Consider the following 13317-nt stretch of genomic DNA (forward strand, 5'->3'; position numbering starts at 1 on the left):
CGGCTATTCCATCCCTCACCCACTTATCATACGGTAGGGGCAAAGGAACTTTTTTACAATGGGTACCATGTACCCAATTCTTTTTACCAGCTACCCTAACTGCAGTCCGAGTGGCCAAAAGGACCAAATGTGGTCCAGTCCATCTCGGTTCCAAGTTCTTGGTTCATTGAAAATTCTTCGTCAGCACGTAGTTTCCAGGTTGAATCGTATGGCCTGGATCTGCAGTAGCTGTCGGCAAACTGTCATAGACCTGTTGGTGGAGAACACGTAATTTAGCAGTCAAGTCATGTAAGTAATCCACCAACATAGGGTACTCGATCTCACTATATTTCTTAGGACGAGGCACACCCCAAACATTCCCTGGACGACCAGAAACGATTTCGTATGGGCTAAGTCCCACACGAGAATGCACTGTCGTCCTTGTTGACAAAAGAGCCAACGGCAAGGCATCTGGCCATGTAAGACCAGAGCTCGCTTGAATTTTTGCCAATTTCAATTTGAGAGTGCCATTATAGCACTTGACAAGTCCAGCAGACTGGGGGTGATTCGCAGCATGGAATTTCTGATTGATACCCAAACCCGCACACACTTTCTTCATGATTTGACCCACAAATTCACTCCCATTGTCGCTACATACAATTCTCGGCTAGTGAAAAACCCCTTGAACAAAACCTTGGCTGTAGACAAGGCAGTATTATCCTTTAGGGGGTAAGCCTCTATCCATCTGGAAAATGCACAAACAACCACAAGGACATACTTCAAATTGTTGCATCTCTCCATGTGAAGGTAATCTAGCTGTATCACTTCAAACGGATAAGTTGGAGGAGCAAAATGACCAGCTTGAGTTGGAGTTCCCTTTCCAGGATTGTACTTCAAACAAATCATACAATGTTTCACCACATTCTCAGCACATTTCGGAATTCCAGAATTCTGCCATACTGGGGCCAACAACTTGCAAATACCTTTCGAGCTAATGTGAGCCATTCCATGAGCCATAGTAAGCACTGGGAACACATACGCATCTGGCAACAACCATCGCTGGTGTTCTGACAACTCAACCCAACAACCCGTCGGATCCAACATACCCGTAGTTTCTCTCCACACACTCACTTCTTTTTCCGTAGCTTCAGCCTGAATCATCTTCACACTTTCTATTGTGTCTTCACACATTCCACCAGCCATAACCCAATTAGCAGGGCCTGCAACATACATTCGACTCATCATGTCTTTCGCCGTTTCCTTCGCAACTTCATCCGCAAACGCATTTCCTCGACCTACATCATCCACAACCTTCTTATGCGCACTACACTTCACAATTGCAATCTGCTTTGGGAGAGTAAGTGATTCCAGAAGTTCATTCATTAATTGCCCATGGTGAATTTCCGTACCATGGGAAGTAAGAAATCCTCTCTCTCTCCACAAACGTCCGAAACTAAGGGCAACACCAAACGCATACTGGCTATCAGTATAAACATTCACTCGCCTTCCCTCTGACAACACACACGCTCTAGTCAATGCAATCAACTCTGCTGCTTACGCAGAATTCTGTGCTATACGTGCTGTCTCAACAACTGTATGTAAAGTTGTGACGGCATATGCCGCAGTCGTTTCACCATTCGGAAGCTTGAAACACGAACCATCTACCCATAGGGTACCATCAACATTCGTAAGAGGAGTATCTTTCAAATCAACTCTAGCCTTCGTTTCTTCCTCTGTCCGAAGAAAGCAATCATGCTGTTCTTGAGCATCTGTCTCTACAGAAATCGGCAACAACGTAGCTGGATTCAACACATTACATCTCTTAATGTGAACATGGCTAGCCAAAAGAGTCAGCTCATAACCTGACAGACATGCACTAGTAAGGTGCTGAGTCTTAGTCCTATTCAATAAGGTATCCACTGCATGTGGGACCATCACAATCAACGTATTATCCAATACCAAACCAGCAGACTGTCGGATAGAAACAGCCGCTGCCGCTGTAGCTCTCAGACAACTCTGCAACGCTCTAGCTACCGGATCTAACGTAGCTGAAAAATACGCACATGGACGCTGTTTGTCTCCAAATTGTTGCGTCAACACTGACAATGCACAACCTTCTCTCTCGTGAACATACAATGTAAAAGGTTTACTGTAGTCCGGAGTACCCAATACCGGAGCCGAACACAATGCATCACGTAATTCAGAAAAACTTTTCTGACCATCATCAGACCAAGGGAGAGGATACGGAGTATCTTTAAGAGTCAGTGCTAACAGAGGTTTCGCTAGCAATGAGAAATTAGGGATCCATTGCCTACAATACGAGGTGATACCTAAGAAGGCACGCACTTCTCTCTGTGTGGATGGTACAGTCATTTGCGCAATCGCTTGAATTCGTTCTGGGGTCAACTTTCTTCCCTCCTGTGACAAGAGATGACCTAAGTAGGTTACTTCTTGTCGGCAATACTGTAACTTGGAAGGTGACACTTTATGATGAAGGTCAGAAAAATGTCGTAACAAAGAAAGAGTAGCTTCTTTACAAATCTCTTCGTCATCAGCAGCAACCAGCAGATCATCAACATACTGGATAAGAGTGGCACCAGAAGGCAATACAAAATCATCAAGCTGAGTTTTCAACGCCTGACTATAGATGGAGGGACTTTCACAATAACCTTGACGAGCTCTCTTAAACCGAAAGCTGCAGCCTCCTAAAGAGAAGCCGAAAATATCTCTACTTTCCTCGGCAATTGGAATACTGAAGAAAGCATTCTTCAAGTCGATAACAGAAAACCAGGCTGCCAAAGCAGGAATCAGAGTCAACAAAGCAGTGATATCAGGGACAACAGGAAACTGTGGCACCACAATGTTATTCACTTCTCGAAGATCGATCACAAACCAATACACAGGTGGCTGAGAAGCATCAGCACGCTTAAGGACAGGCAGAGCAGGACATTTACACACGTTACCTCTCGTTTCTTCAATTACACCCTTCTCAACCAAATCATAAATGATCGCTAAAAGAGCTCTCTCACCATCACTAGATATTTTATATTGCGGAATACGAGGTAGCCTAGCATTTGACTTAAGGGTAACAACAGAGGGTGGAATCTGCAAAAGACCAACATCATTGGGACCTGTATCCCAAAGTGTATCAGGAAGAGAACGCAATTCCAGTGGAAGGCAATCTTTAGACAAATACATCGGAGAAATCACTTTCTTAACCAATGTAAGATGTACTCCCGAAGGAGAGCAATGTAATGTTGCATGCAGTCTTTTCAGCAAGTCCAAACCCAACAGATTCTCACCACAACCAGTCGTCAGAATAAGTGGAGCTTCCAATTCACAAGGACCAATAGAAAGGGACAAAGGACTAGAAACCGGATTACGAACTGGGGCGCCTGAAAATCCTACGGAAACATTGGTCAAGCCAGACAAAGGTGCGCCAGGAAGTTTAGAGTGCATAATAGAACTCTTCGTCGCACCAGTATCCAAAAGAAAGGTTCTGCCACACCTGATGTAATCACTTCAACATAAGGTCCTCTCTGGTCTACTGGAACTGACACTACTCCCTCTCTTTGCCCATGGCTGTCCTAACTATCATTATAACCAGCACTCTCACTCTCGACATAATAATCATCAACATAGTACTGTGCAGACTGACCACTCTGAACATTCTGTCTGTCAAAATAATTCGCAGAATTCTGAAGGGAAGAGGAATGCTCATTCTGGGGTAACACACCACATCCCCTACCCCTAGGAGCTTGTTGGAAACCACCACGACCTCTCTGACCAGATACACCATTCGCACGCTGTAACAGAGCCGGGCAACTATTCTTGAAATGACCTTCCTCTCTGCAATAAGCACACTGATTAGGTCCAGGAAAGAGTCGCGGAGCATAAGGCTTAGGCTTCTGTAGCAATCTCTGAAACTGTGGAGGTTGCTGAAACTGAGGCTGATTCTGACGAGGCGGATAAGCTTGCTGCAAAAGAACTTTCGTATTTAGATCTTTAGTTTTCTTCTCTGCTTTATCCTTCTCATCTTTATCCCTATTCTCATAATATTGTGCAGTAGCCAATATCTGGGCCAACGAAGAAACAGCCCACAAACTCTCAGAGTCCTTTAACTTATTAGAAAGTTCGTGAAGCAAATTAAAGACAAATTTGTCGACGAACAACCTTTGACCACCTTCAGTGCTCATATCCTGACCACTATGATCAATAAACGTTTCTTCAAACCTCGTGAAGAAATCAGACACACTCTCGTCTTTCTTTTGTTTGCATGCTGCTAACTTATCCCAATTCACTCGTAAAGGAGGCATCATAGTTTTCATTAAATTAATAATCCTACCAGGTAATTCTGCAACTAAGGGCTCAGGTTTGGCACCTCCTACTTGCCGACCATCTGCAGCAACAATATTAGCCCACGTATCTCCTAATTCTTGCGCATGATTCTCATGACGAATCTTAGCCCACAAAGGTTCAAGAACTACATTACCCATCAACATATCTATGTCAGCTAAATTCATAATACACGCATCAACTGTCTGGGACAACTCCTTGTAATAACCGGCAGGATTCTTACGGGGTCAGGTACGGTCTGCTTAAGAGCCAAGACCTCTGCTCTTTTCCAAGGGACATGTACCCATTCTCGCTGAAAATGTGCCGGTACACCTTGAATACCCTGATTAACATTAGCAACAACTTCCTCTCTCCATACAGGGGGAACCTCTCTCATGGGATACTGCTTCACTTTCCTCCTAACAGAAGAATCAGGTTCGTACAATGTCTGAGGCGGTAATCTAGACCTAAAAACAAGTATCGTCTCCACGGCATCTGTAACATCAGATTCCACTATCGTCCCTTTGGCAAATTCTGACTGAACATCAAGCACTTCCTGCAGTATCGGACCCAACTCATTATCTTCCCATTCCTGACGAAGAAAAGTACACATTACGTCAAAAACATACCTTTGCTTAGGCGGATCCCACTGAAAGAAAACATCCATAACCGCTTGCAAATCATACCTAGAAGCATTTAAAACCCATCTAAGAGCCAGTAGATCCAACACTGTCCCCTCTTCTGAACTAGGAAGCTGACTACGACTCTGCTTACGTTCCGAAACAGGTGTCATATTCAATGACCCAAAGAGTGGAGACAAAAGATTAGCAACAGTCTCAGTCATTTGTTTTCGAGCAGAAAGAGAAGAAGCAGACATAAGGACAGGAGAATGAGTATTTTGAGGCAAGAGAGGCGTAGGGACAAAAGTAGCAGGAGTCGGAGATACAGGAATGGAAGGCAAAGGAGTTTGAGGCAAAGCTGATAGCAAAGCTGGCGACCCTAGAGGGGGTTGCACCATAGGAGGGAGAACATTCTGTAAAGCAACGGGTGGCTGAACAACAGCAGGAGGCTGAACAACAAAGGGTGCAACAACCGGGGGTAATGGAGGTGCAGTAGCACCCTGCACATAAGGGGGTGGCAATCTCAATAAATGAGACATCAAAGGATCTTCAATCACTTTCGGAGGAGAAGGTGGCAAGGCCGGATAACATTTATCAATGGCCATACAACGTTGTCTATCTGAGACTTCACTTGCACGCTCTTCTCCATCTTCCTTAAACTGCCTAGCAGCTTGTAGTACTGACATATTCTTATCTTTCCTATCTCTTTTTGCTTGCTTAATTTCTCGCTGTTTGGCTTCCTTACGCCAAAGGCGGAAAGAGTCAAACATTGCCGGCCGGGCTTTCTTCCTAAATAGCGCAACTTCCAGATTATCTAAAATATTTAGTTCGAAACTACCATGTTGGGGCCATTGTAAAACACCATCTTTCTTCGTATAGCGAACCCATACTTCATTATAAGTAATAGGACCCACTCCGTGTTTTGAATAGAGCTTATAAGTCGGAGTTCCAACCGGAGGTTTCGGACACAAATCCTCCAATCGGGAATCCCTGTTGCAACCACAACTAAACTGTTTCCTAATTGTGCTAAGACCAGGCATCTTATAGCTCACCAATCTAGCTTCAAACTTCAAGGGGTTATCAACTATCGATACACTCATAAATATACGAGCCCCTCGGCTTCGACTATTGCAATAACCGAATCAAAACCAAGAACCAAAACAAAGGTCTTGGGAGCGACCCACTTATACTTAACCAAAGTATCTGTCACGCCACCAGAAGACCGTCTATCGTCTCGCTTTACAAAGGATCAATCAAGGGTCCAAGACAGGGCGACAGTCAAGGCAGCAGTCCTTTGTAGCCGTTGGAAAGCGGGAAGCCTCGCAGTAAAAACTTTTGGTCCACGTCGACATGCAGGGGTCGATGAAGTGGCGGCCTTCCTCCAGAATTTCCTCACGTGGCTCCTCACGATCCTCAGGCTTGGACCGGTACCGCTGAAGTCGCCCCACCGTTGGGCGCCAACTGAAGAACCAGGTTTTCTTAGAACCCAGCGGTGCCAGGGACACACCCGAAGTCTTCAGATTCTCCTGTCTTGGAATGCAGAGACATGGAATACTTCTGGATGGCATCAAAGATCAAATTTATTAGCTGCAGCTAGTAACAGTAAACCAAGCAATACAACACGGTGTACAACTCAGGAAACTGCTCAATTTTCGTAGAGCAAGACATCTCTTTTTATACATATTTTGCTCATTACAAATGCACACCCACTGCGACAAATACTGATGAATAGGACACATTTTCTAACTGAGTATCACATTAACAAAAACCCAATTTACAGTAACCCAACCCAAAAGTTAATTATTAGGAATGTCCCAAATTCAATCTTTGCAAGCCGGACAAATTTATAATTGAAAAGCACAACCCATGTAATGTCAGAACATAAAGGAAACAGTAATAGATGCTGAACAAGATAAAACATGTTCAAGGAAACTAAAGGTTAACGATGTCCTGAACATTAAGTGGCAATCTTAGACAAGGATCAAACCAAGGGAAATTGGCTTTGCAAGGTCAGTTTCAGGTGAAGAGGTCAGTTTCTCTGCAGTTCTTTCAGAGTCGAAAGAAATCTAATTAATGTTTACATGAACTCAGAAGGCCAGGCCACTTGTTCGCCGGGCCTCTTTCACAGGCCTACGTGAGGGCAACACAAAATGGAGTCAGGCTCGAGAATTACAGAACCTCAGATCTTCCTGGATCATTAAGGCCTGTCTAGCCTAAAAAAAATCTGGAAAATTCCCAGCTGCCCATAATTAACTAGTCTTTCCCACAGAGGGATCTACTGGGGACCGGCAACTCTGGTCTGTGCAGGAAGACAGTGTGAGCAGATTCCACCACTTTACTAGTAGGCAGAAGCTAGTAACAGGATGACAAGGAGCACAAAAAAAAGCAAGGCGCCAAAACCAGATGGCGCCAATCTTAAAAAGTTTAGTTCATAGAGTAGCACAAAAACAGACCTGCCTAAAATGAGAGAGGAACAACAATATAGAGCATTTCAGCCTGTCCTAGGCAATCTGGGGTCCAGGCCCTGTCATGTGACTTTGAGGGATGCATCTTGCGTTCCTCCACTGTAGATGGTGGACTGCTATCCATGCCCCCGGTGCATCACATAAAGCAGTGCTGGCAGCAGACTATGTTGAGAGAGAGAGATGTGAATAGGAGAGGATCCACAGCATTATTCTCTTTCTGAGCAACGGACCGAACAGGCGAAGCAAATGGAAGAGACGCAATGTCTGACCCTCCTCTGGAAAAATGTGTTTTTTGCTCAGTTCAGTCAAAAGAAGCTTTCTCTCATCCAATGATGTGTATGGTCTGGAAATGTGTCATTACTGAATTGGTTCTTTAACTGATTTCCAATAATAGGTAGATTTAGGTGTCATCAGCAGAAAAGGGCGTTCAGCACACCCACTACTTGTGACTCAGCGCTCTGTTTATCCAGAAGTCATCATGATTGTGGACAGATCAGAACACTCAACAGATGACATCAAATAGGAGAAGAGAAAGACATCTCAAAGGAATTATTTTTTGGAGCGCATATCATTAATGTTAGAGAGGTATGCTGACAATTCTGGCGTCAGACAGGTTGAAAGTGGGCAGCCCTTTCTGTGCACTCCAATATCCTGAGCATGGCAGTGAAGGTATGGCTGAAAAAGATGATTGATGGCAAAATGGGAGAAAACTGTGAAATCTAATTCAGCCCCAGCATTAAGAAGTGACATGTATCTCTCGTTCCACCCACAAACATACTTTTGTGTGGTCAGCGGCTCTAAAATGAACCAATGTGCCTGCATTCTGCTTTTCTGTCAAAAGAAATATTGTAATTATTGTGAATGAGTTCTATGAGAATACAGACACAGTTTTAAAAGGCTACAGTCAATAGAGGTGGAAAGGGAGGAGAAATAAACCGAGAGAATGCTGGCCGGCTGGCAGATCATCGGAGGCGCTGTGCTCGTAGCCGGCACAACCTGTGATCAACGGGATAAGGTGAACAAAGTCATGTCATTAGAAATGATGGTGAAGAGATGGGTGTGGCTGCTCTGCTGTTGCCTAATATCAGTGGTTCAAACTAATGCACTTCTTTTCCCTTTCAAGTTTGTGAACTCACCCAGGGCGGACAAGCTCCCCGCTCAGTGTTATGTTTTGGCTGCCTAATGAAGGTCTATAATTTCTACCAATCTTGTTCCAGGGTAAAGCCCTGGAAAGAAATCAGAGCCAGAATGTCTGCAATATCCACAGTGTTTTCAGTTGCCCCAACTGCATGCCAGGCAGGGCAGGTAATAAGAAATAAGAGTAGCCCCCCACAGGATTGTTTGCTTCATCTTAAATAAGCAAAACTGACTTCTCACTGCCAGTGACCATAGTTGTCGCAAGACTTGGGGAGGTGCCTATGTCTCCTTGTTCCGCAGTGATTGAAGGAAGATCACACATAACGCCTGGGATCGGTCAGTGATTTAAGCCCTCTGTCTTGTCTGTCTATCCTTCTCTCACTAACTCCACACCTGTTCTTCTGAATGTCTGATGGAGAACACAACGCTTCTGCAATTGAGGGCCATAAAACTAGGCCCACTTTCAGAAACTAAATACAGTTTTTTTCTGGTTTTTATGCAGAGGACTGGATTGGAGTTCGGTGATTACCTATTTACTCTTTTCAGTTCCACTGAGTCCTTCGGGACTGAGGTCACGTCTCAAGCCATGTCCTTACTACTACATTAAAAGTATCGTTCCTAATGTGAAAGAAGACTCACCTCACCTGAAGGGCAGTCTCATCATTCTTCCTAGGGGTAAGAGGCCCAGTGAGTGATAGGCAACAATAGTCGTGAAGGAGTTCTGCCCTAGTGTAGGTTTAGTCTGTCTAAGGTGAGCGTGCCTCTCTTGTCTTTAATTTCATACCCCCTTCTGGGAGAGATAGCCATAGACTCCCTATGGGCTCTCCCCCGCCGAAGGTAAATGGAAATATCTTCCAGTCTTAGGAGGATCTGTGACTACATTCAGTAATTATGCGCTGGGTAGCCCACACAGTAGTACACGATGAGTGGGGATTCCGCATGAAAAGGGTTCAGTGGCAATCATCAAATGCAATCCTATAGGGTTACTGTCCTTCATAGCACCGTATAGGCTCTGATAGGACATGATAAAGATGTATGCTTGCTGAGCATCAGTACAGAACGCAGCTTGGCCTAAATTCTCTATATGCAGGCGGAACCACTTCAGCCCTGGTCTGACAAAGATGATTGCCGGTGATGATAAGTTGTACCTTAAAGTGCACAACGTGAACAAAAATGCCTCTAAAGCTTACCTTGGAGACCACCCTCCCTCAATGTATTGTTCTAGATTGTTCTGTGCTGTCAGGATGCCGCATGACACTGAGAGCCAATCAGGAGGAGCTGCGCTGCCTCCTTGCCTTGTCCATGTGTCTTTTAGTGAGGCCTACATTGGATCTGACTCTTCTCATCCAGTGGACTTGTCTGGTGGATGATTGAGCACCCCTCTGCTGGTTTTCATCCTGTGCTTCCAGCCCAGCACAGTAGGTAATAATGGAAGACTCCTTCTTCAAGTTGTACTTCAGAGTTTTATTCTTGCCCCCAACCTTGTTTCTTTTCTTTTTTTCCTGGTGGAAACCTCATGAATTTGACATTTCATAAACAATTAAGCTAATTACTTACAGTTGTATCTGTCACTAGTTGATGTCTTATGCCTCACTCTGGCCCTGAAAAAATTCTCTCCTTGATGCTATGATGCAACACCCCCTGAATGCCAGCCCGCAGCAAGTGTGCTCTCCCTTTTCTGATCTCCCCGTCTAATCTTTGCTAGATCCCCATGCCATTCTGCCATCCATGCAGTCATTGTGGAATGCACCAAGTCCCTCTGGATCTTACAGGAAATGTTTCACCCTCATTTAAATAATATGGCCAAAACACCCAACTCCAACTGAGGCCTCTGAATGAACAATGATACATCCCTGACCATGGTCTTAAGGCAATGGCACACGCTTCAGTGTTGTCAAGACTGGATTACAGTAATGCTCTCCTCGCCAGAATACCCAAAGTTCCTCTCTCTTCTTCAAGGCTGCCCTGCTCGCTGTGTGGTGTCTTGTCTAAGGTCTTCTTCTGCCCACCACATGCTGCTTGTCCACATCATAGGGCAGGGAAAGCAGGGAATAGCTATTCATACAAGTGCGTTTGAAAAAGTAAATTCTCATTTATAAACACCTGCTCACAGGCATTTCCCACTGCCAGTTCCACAAATCAAACCTCTTGAAGGTTTGGATCATTTCAGATCTGTTATATTCCGTCTGGACACGCCAAACTTCAAGAAGAACCTCACCCTGGCACAATGGTTCTCAAGTTGTAGTCTAAAAATCTGGAACTTTCTCTTCCTCATCTTCTTCAGGTAGCTAAGTTTCCATGCTGCTTTAAAAAACAAAAAAGTGCATTTCCCCCTGATTGTGAACCATCTCTCATCTACGGCCTTGCTTTTTTTGATAATGGGTTTGTTCCACTATTGTAAATGTGTTTATTCTATATCCTTACTTTGTTCTGTCCTTAATATACATTGTACTTATAGTTGTACCATGTGAATAGCTGAAGTTGAAGTGCATACCTCATAACTCTGCTTTATACTGTATTTAACCTTGAATAACCCATTGACCACCTCTGAAAAAAGTGTCTTAAGGCTCCCTTGAGTCTATTTCTCACTAAAGAAAAATAAAACTTATTTCGCCATTCTGATCTAGTCCTATTAATGGCCCTAAGCACTGCGAAGTAAAGTGAAAAGACCATAATGAGCTATACTCAAATAGAGTATTAGGCCATTAAGAAGATGTGCTGAACATATTATGGTGGTCCTGAGATTGATCAGTGGTACAGTTGTTTGTGGGCTAGTTGTAGGCTGGTCTAATTGTGGGTATTTTCGCTTTTCCTTTGTAGAATATAACACCATGGGTAGGGTTACGGAAGATCAACATCTCCTACTGGGGCTGGGAGGACATGTCTCCTTTCACCAATACATCCCTCCAGTGGCTGCCAGAAGAACCAAATGATTCTGGATTTTGTGCTTACCTGGAGCGACCAGAGGTGGCCGGTCTGAAAGCTAATCCTTGCACTTCAATGGCAGATGGACTTGTGTGTGAGAAGCCGGTTGGTGAGTAACCCACAACTTTGTAGCAAGTAAAATGAAAAAGGAAATGCTGCTTTAATTACTTACTTTAGATTTAACCATGGCTATCACTGTTTTATTGTTTTTTAGAGTGTCCACATTGCACATTTATAAATAATTAATTGACCTGTGCATTATAAAACAAAACATTCATTTTGATGATTTGCTTAACAACCAACTAAATGGAGCAGATCTCAAAATGGCGGCCCTGGGAGAATGTTGTTGTGATCACTTCCATAGCCACTAGGGGTCTTACTGCTAAGATATCCGTTCAGCCGCCTCTAGAGTTCTAACATACTATGTGTAGCCCTTTCTCATTGATTCCCCAGTACCTGTATCTATGCAAACGGCCATTTTAAAGGGCAGCTGTGGTTCCAAATCTCCCAGATGCAGCACAGATGTTCATTTTACAGATGCAGAATGTAAGGCGTTCACACATCTCTCGAGGGAGGCGCTGGCACAGAGTAGGCGGCGAGAACCACCAGTTGCCATGTCTAATGTAACATTGAAGGTTAAACCTTACTTTGTGTTAGTTACACTGTTAGCATTAATTTGCCATTCGTAACTTTTTGATACTGTTTTCTTTTTGAGTGTCATTCTTCTTGTGCAGAGGGTACCATTATTTACAGTGATGGCTATTTTTTCTTTCTAACCTTTGACCATACATTCTAGCCGTAGACTGGCAGATGGTAAAAATTAAACGTGTACCCTTTTAAAGTGCATTATGGGTTCCCTGTAAGCATACAGGGTGGAATGTGGTAGCTAAAAGTAAGCAACATCATCATTATGGTGATAAATACTGATTGTAAATTTATGGGTGGCCTTTAGCTCCTTGGTTATCTCAGCACCATGCATCCTGATTGCAGCTGGCTGCGACGTCCCTCACCACAAAAATTCTGGTATTTGTCCAACTTTAAACACATGTCAAATCAGTTGACATGAGTTGTGAGTTTAACCCCTCCCACGCTCATGACGAGCTCAGCTCGTCATGAGCCACGGTTCTCCTGTGCTCTTGATGAGCTGAGCTCGTCATGACCGTTAGAACGCTCGCACGCTGGGCAAATTCCCCTGCTGTGCGAGCGTGCTAATGAAACGGGTGTGGTCATGACGAGCTCATCTCTTCATGAGCACCAGAGAACCGTGGCTCATGACGAGCTGAGCTCATCATGAGCACTGGGGGCGCTGTGCACGCTCCCCCCAGCACGGCAGGGGAATGACCCCAGCAGCCAAGGGGTTAAAGGCAGAGCCATGAGGTAGTTTGACTCCATAGTGTGGGATTGAAAATGGACCCTAGCATATCAGTAATAGCAAGAGACATTTTCTTGCTCATTGCTAAGCTATGACGCCAAGTTATGCCTGTCTCTGATGCCGAAAGCCTCGCTCTCATGCCTGGTATCGCAGGTGAGAAATCTTTGAATAGCCTATTCAGCGCTGAAAATGTAAATTTTTATACCAGTTTGAAGGTAGATTGCACACTATCCCATAACTTCAGTTTCTGCGTCTGTGATCTCCATTCGACATGTGATTGAAAACATACATGTGCTCTGCTCTTGCTTTTTTTTTAACTTTTATGCTGAAGGGGTGCTGTTGTAGTACTTTTTCACCAAGATTAGTGATTCACAGGTTATTGTTTTATCTATAGCAGCACAAAGAGATAATGGATGAAATGCTGAACATTGTCAAACATTCACCATCAGTCACAGATCTGGGTTAAATCCATCGTTTTTGTGCA

The 13317-nt window shown here is 44.2% G+C and overlaps 1 protein-coding gene across 1 annotated transcript in view; it reads left to right on the top strand.

Annotated features, from left to right (window-relative positions):
* The window catches only part of ATRNL1 (attractin like 1), a 2439979-nt gene that overhangs the window by 894486 nt on the left and 1532176 nt on the right, over positions 1–13317 (top strand). Inside the window, exon 16 of the mRNA XM_078643887.1 lies at positions 11357–11570. Coding sequence (XP_078500013.1) covers positions 11357–11570 — 214 coding nt within the window. The remainder of the gene's footprint in view (positions 1–11356; positions 11571–13317) is intronic.

The sequence above is a fragment of the Lissotriton helveticus genome, chromosome 5_1 (genome assembly GCF_964261635.1).
Source record: "Lissotriton helveticus chromosome 5_1, aLisHel1.1, whole genome shotgun sequence".
NCBI classification, from domain to species: domain Eukaryota; kingdom Metazoa; phylum Chordata; class Amphibia; order Caudata; family Salamandridae; genus Lissotriton; species Lissotriton helveticus.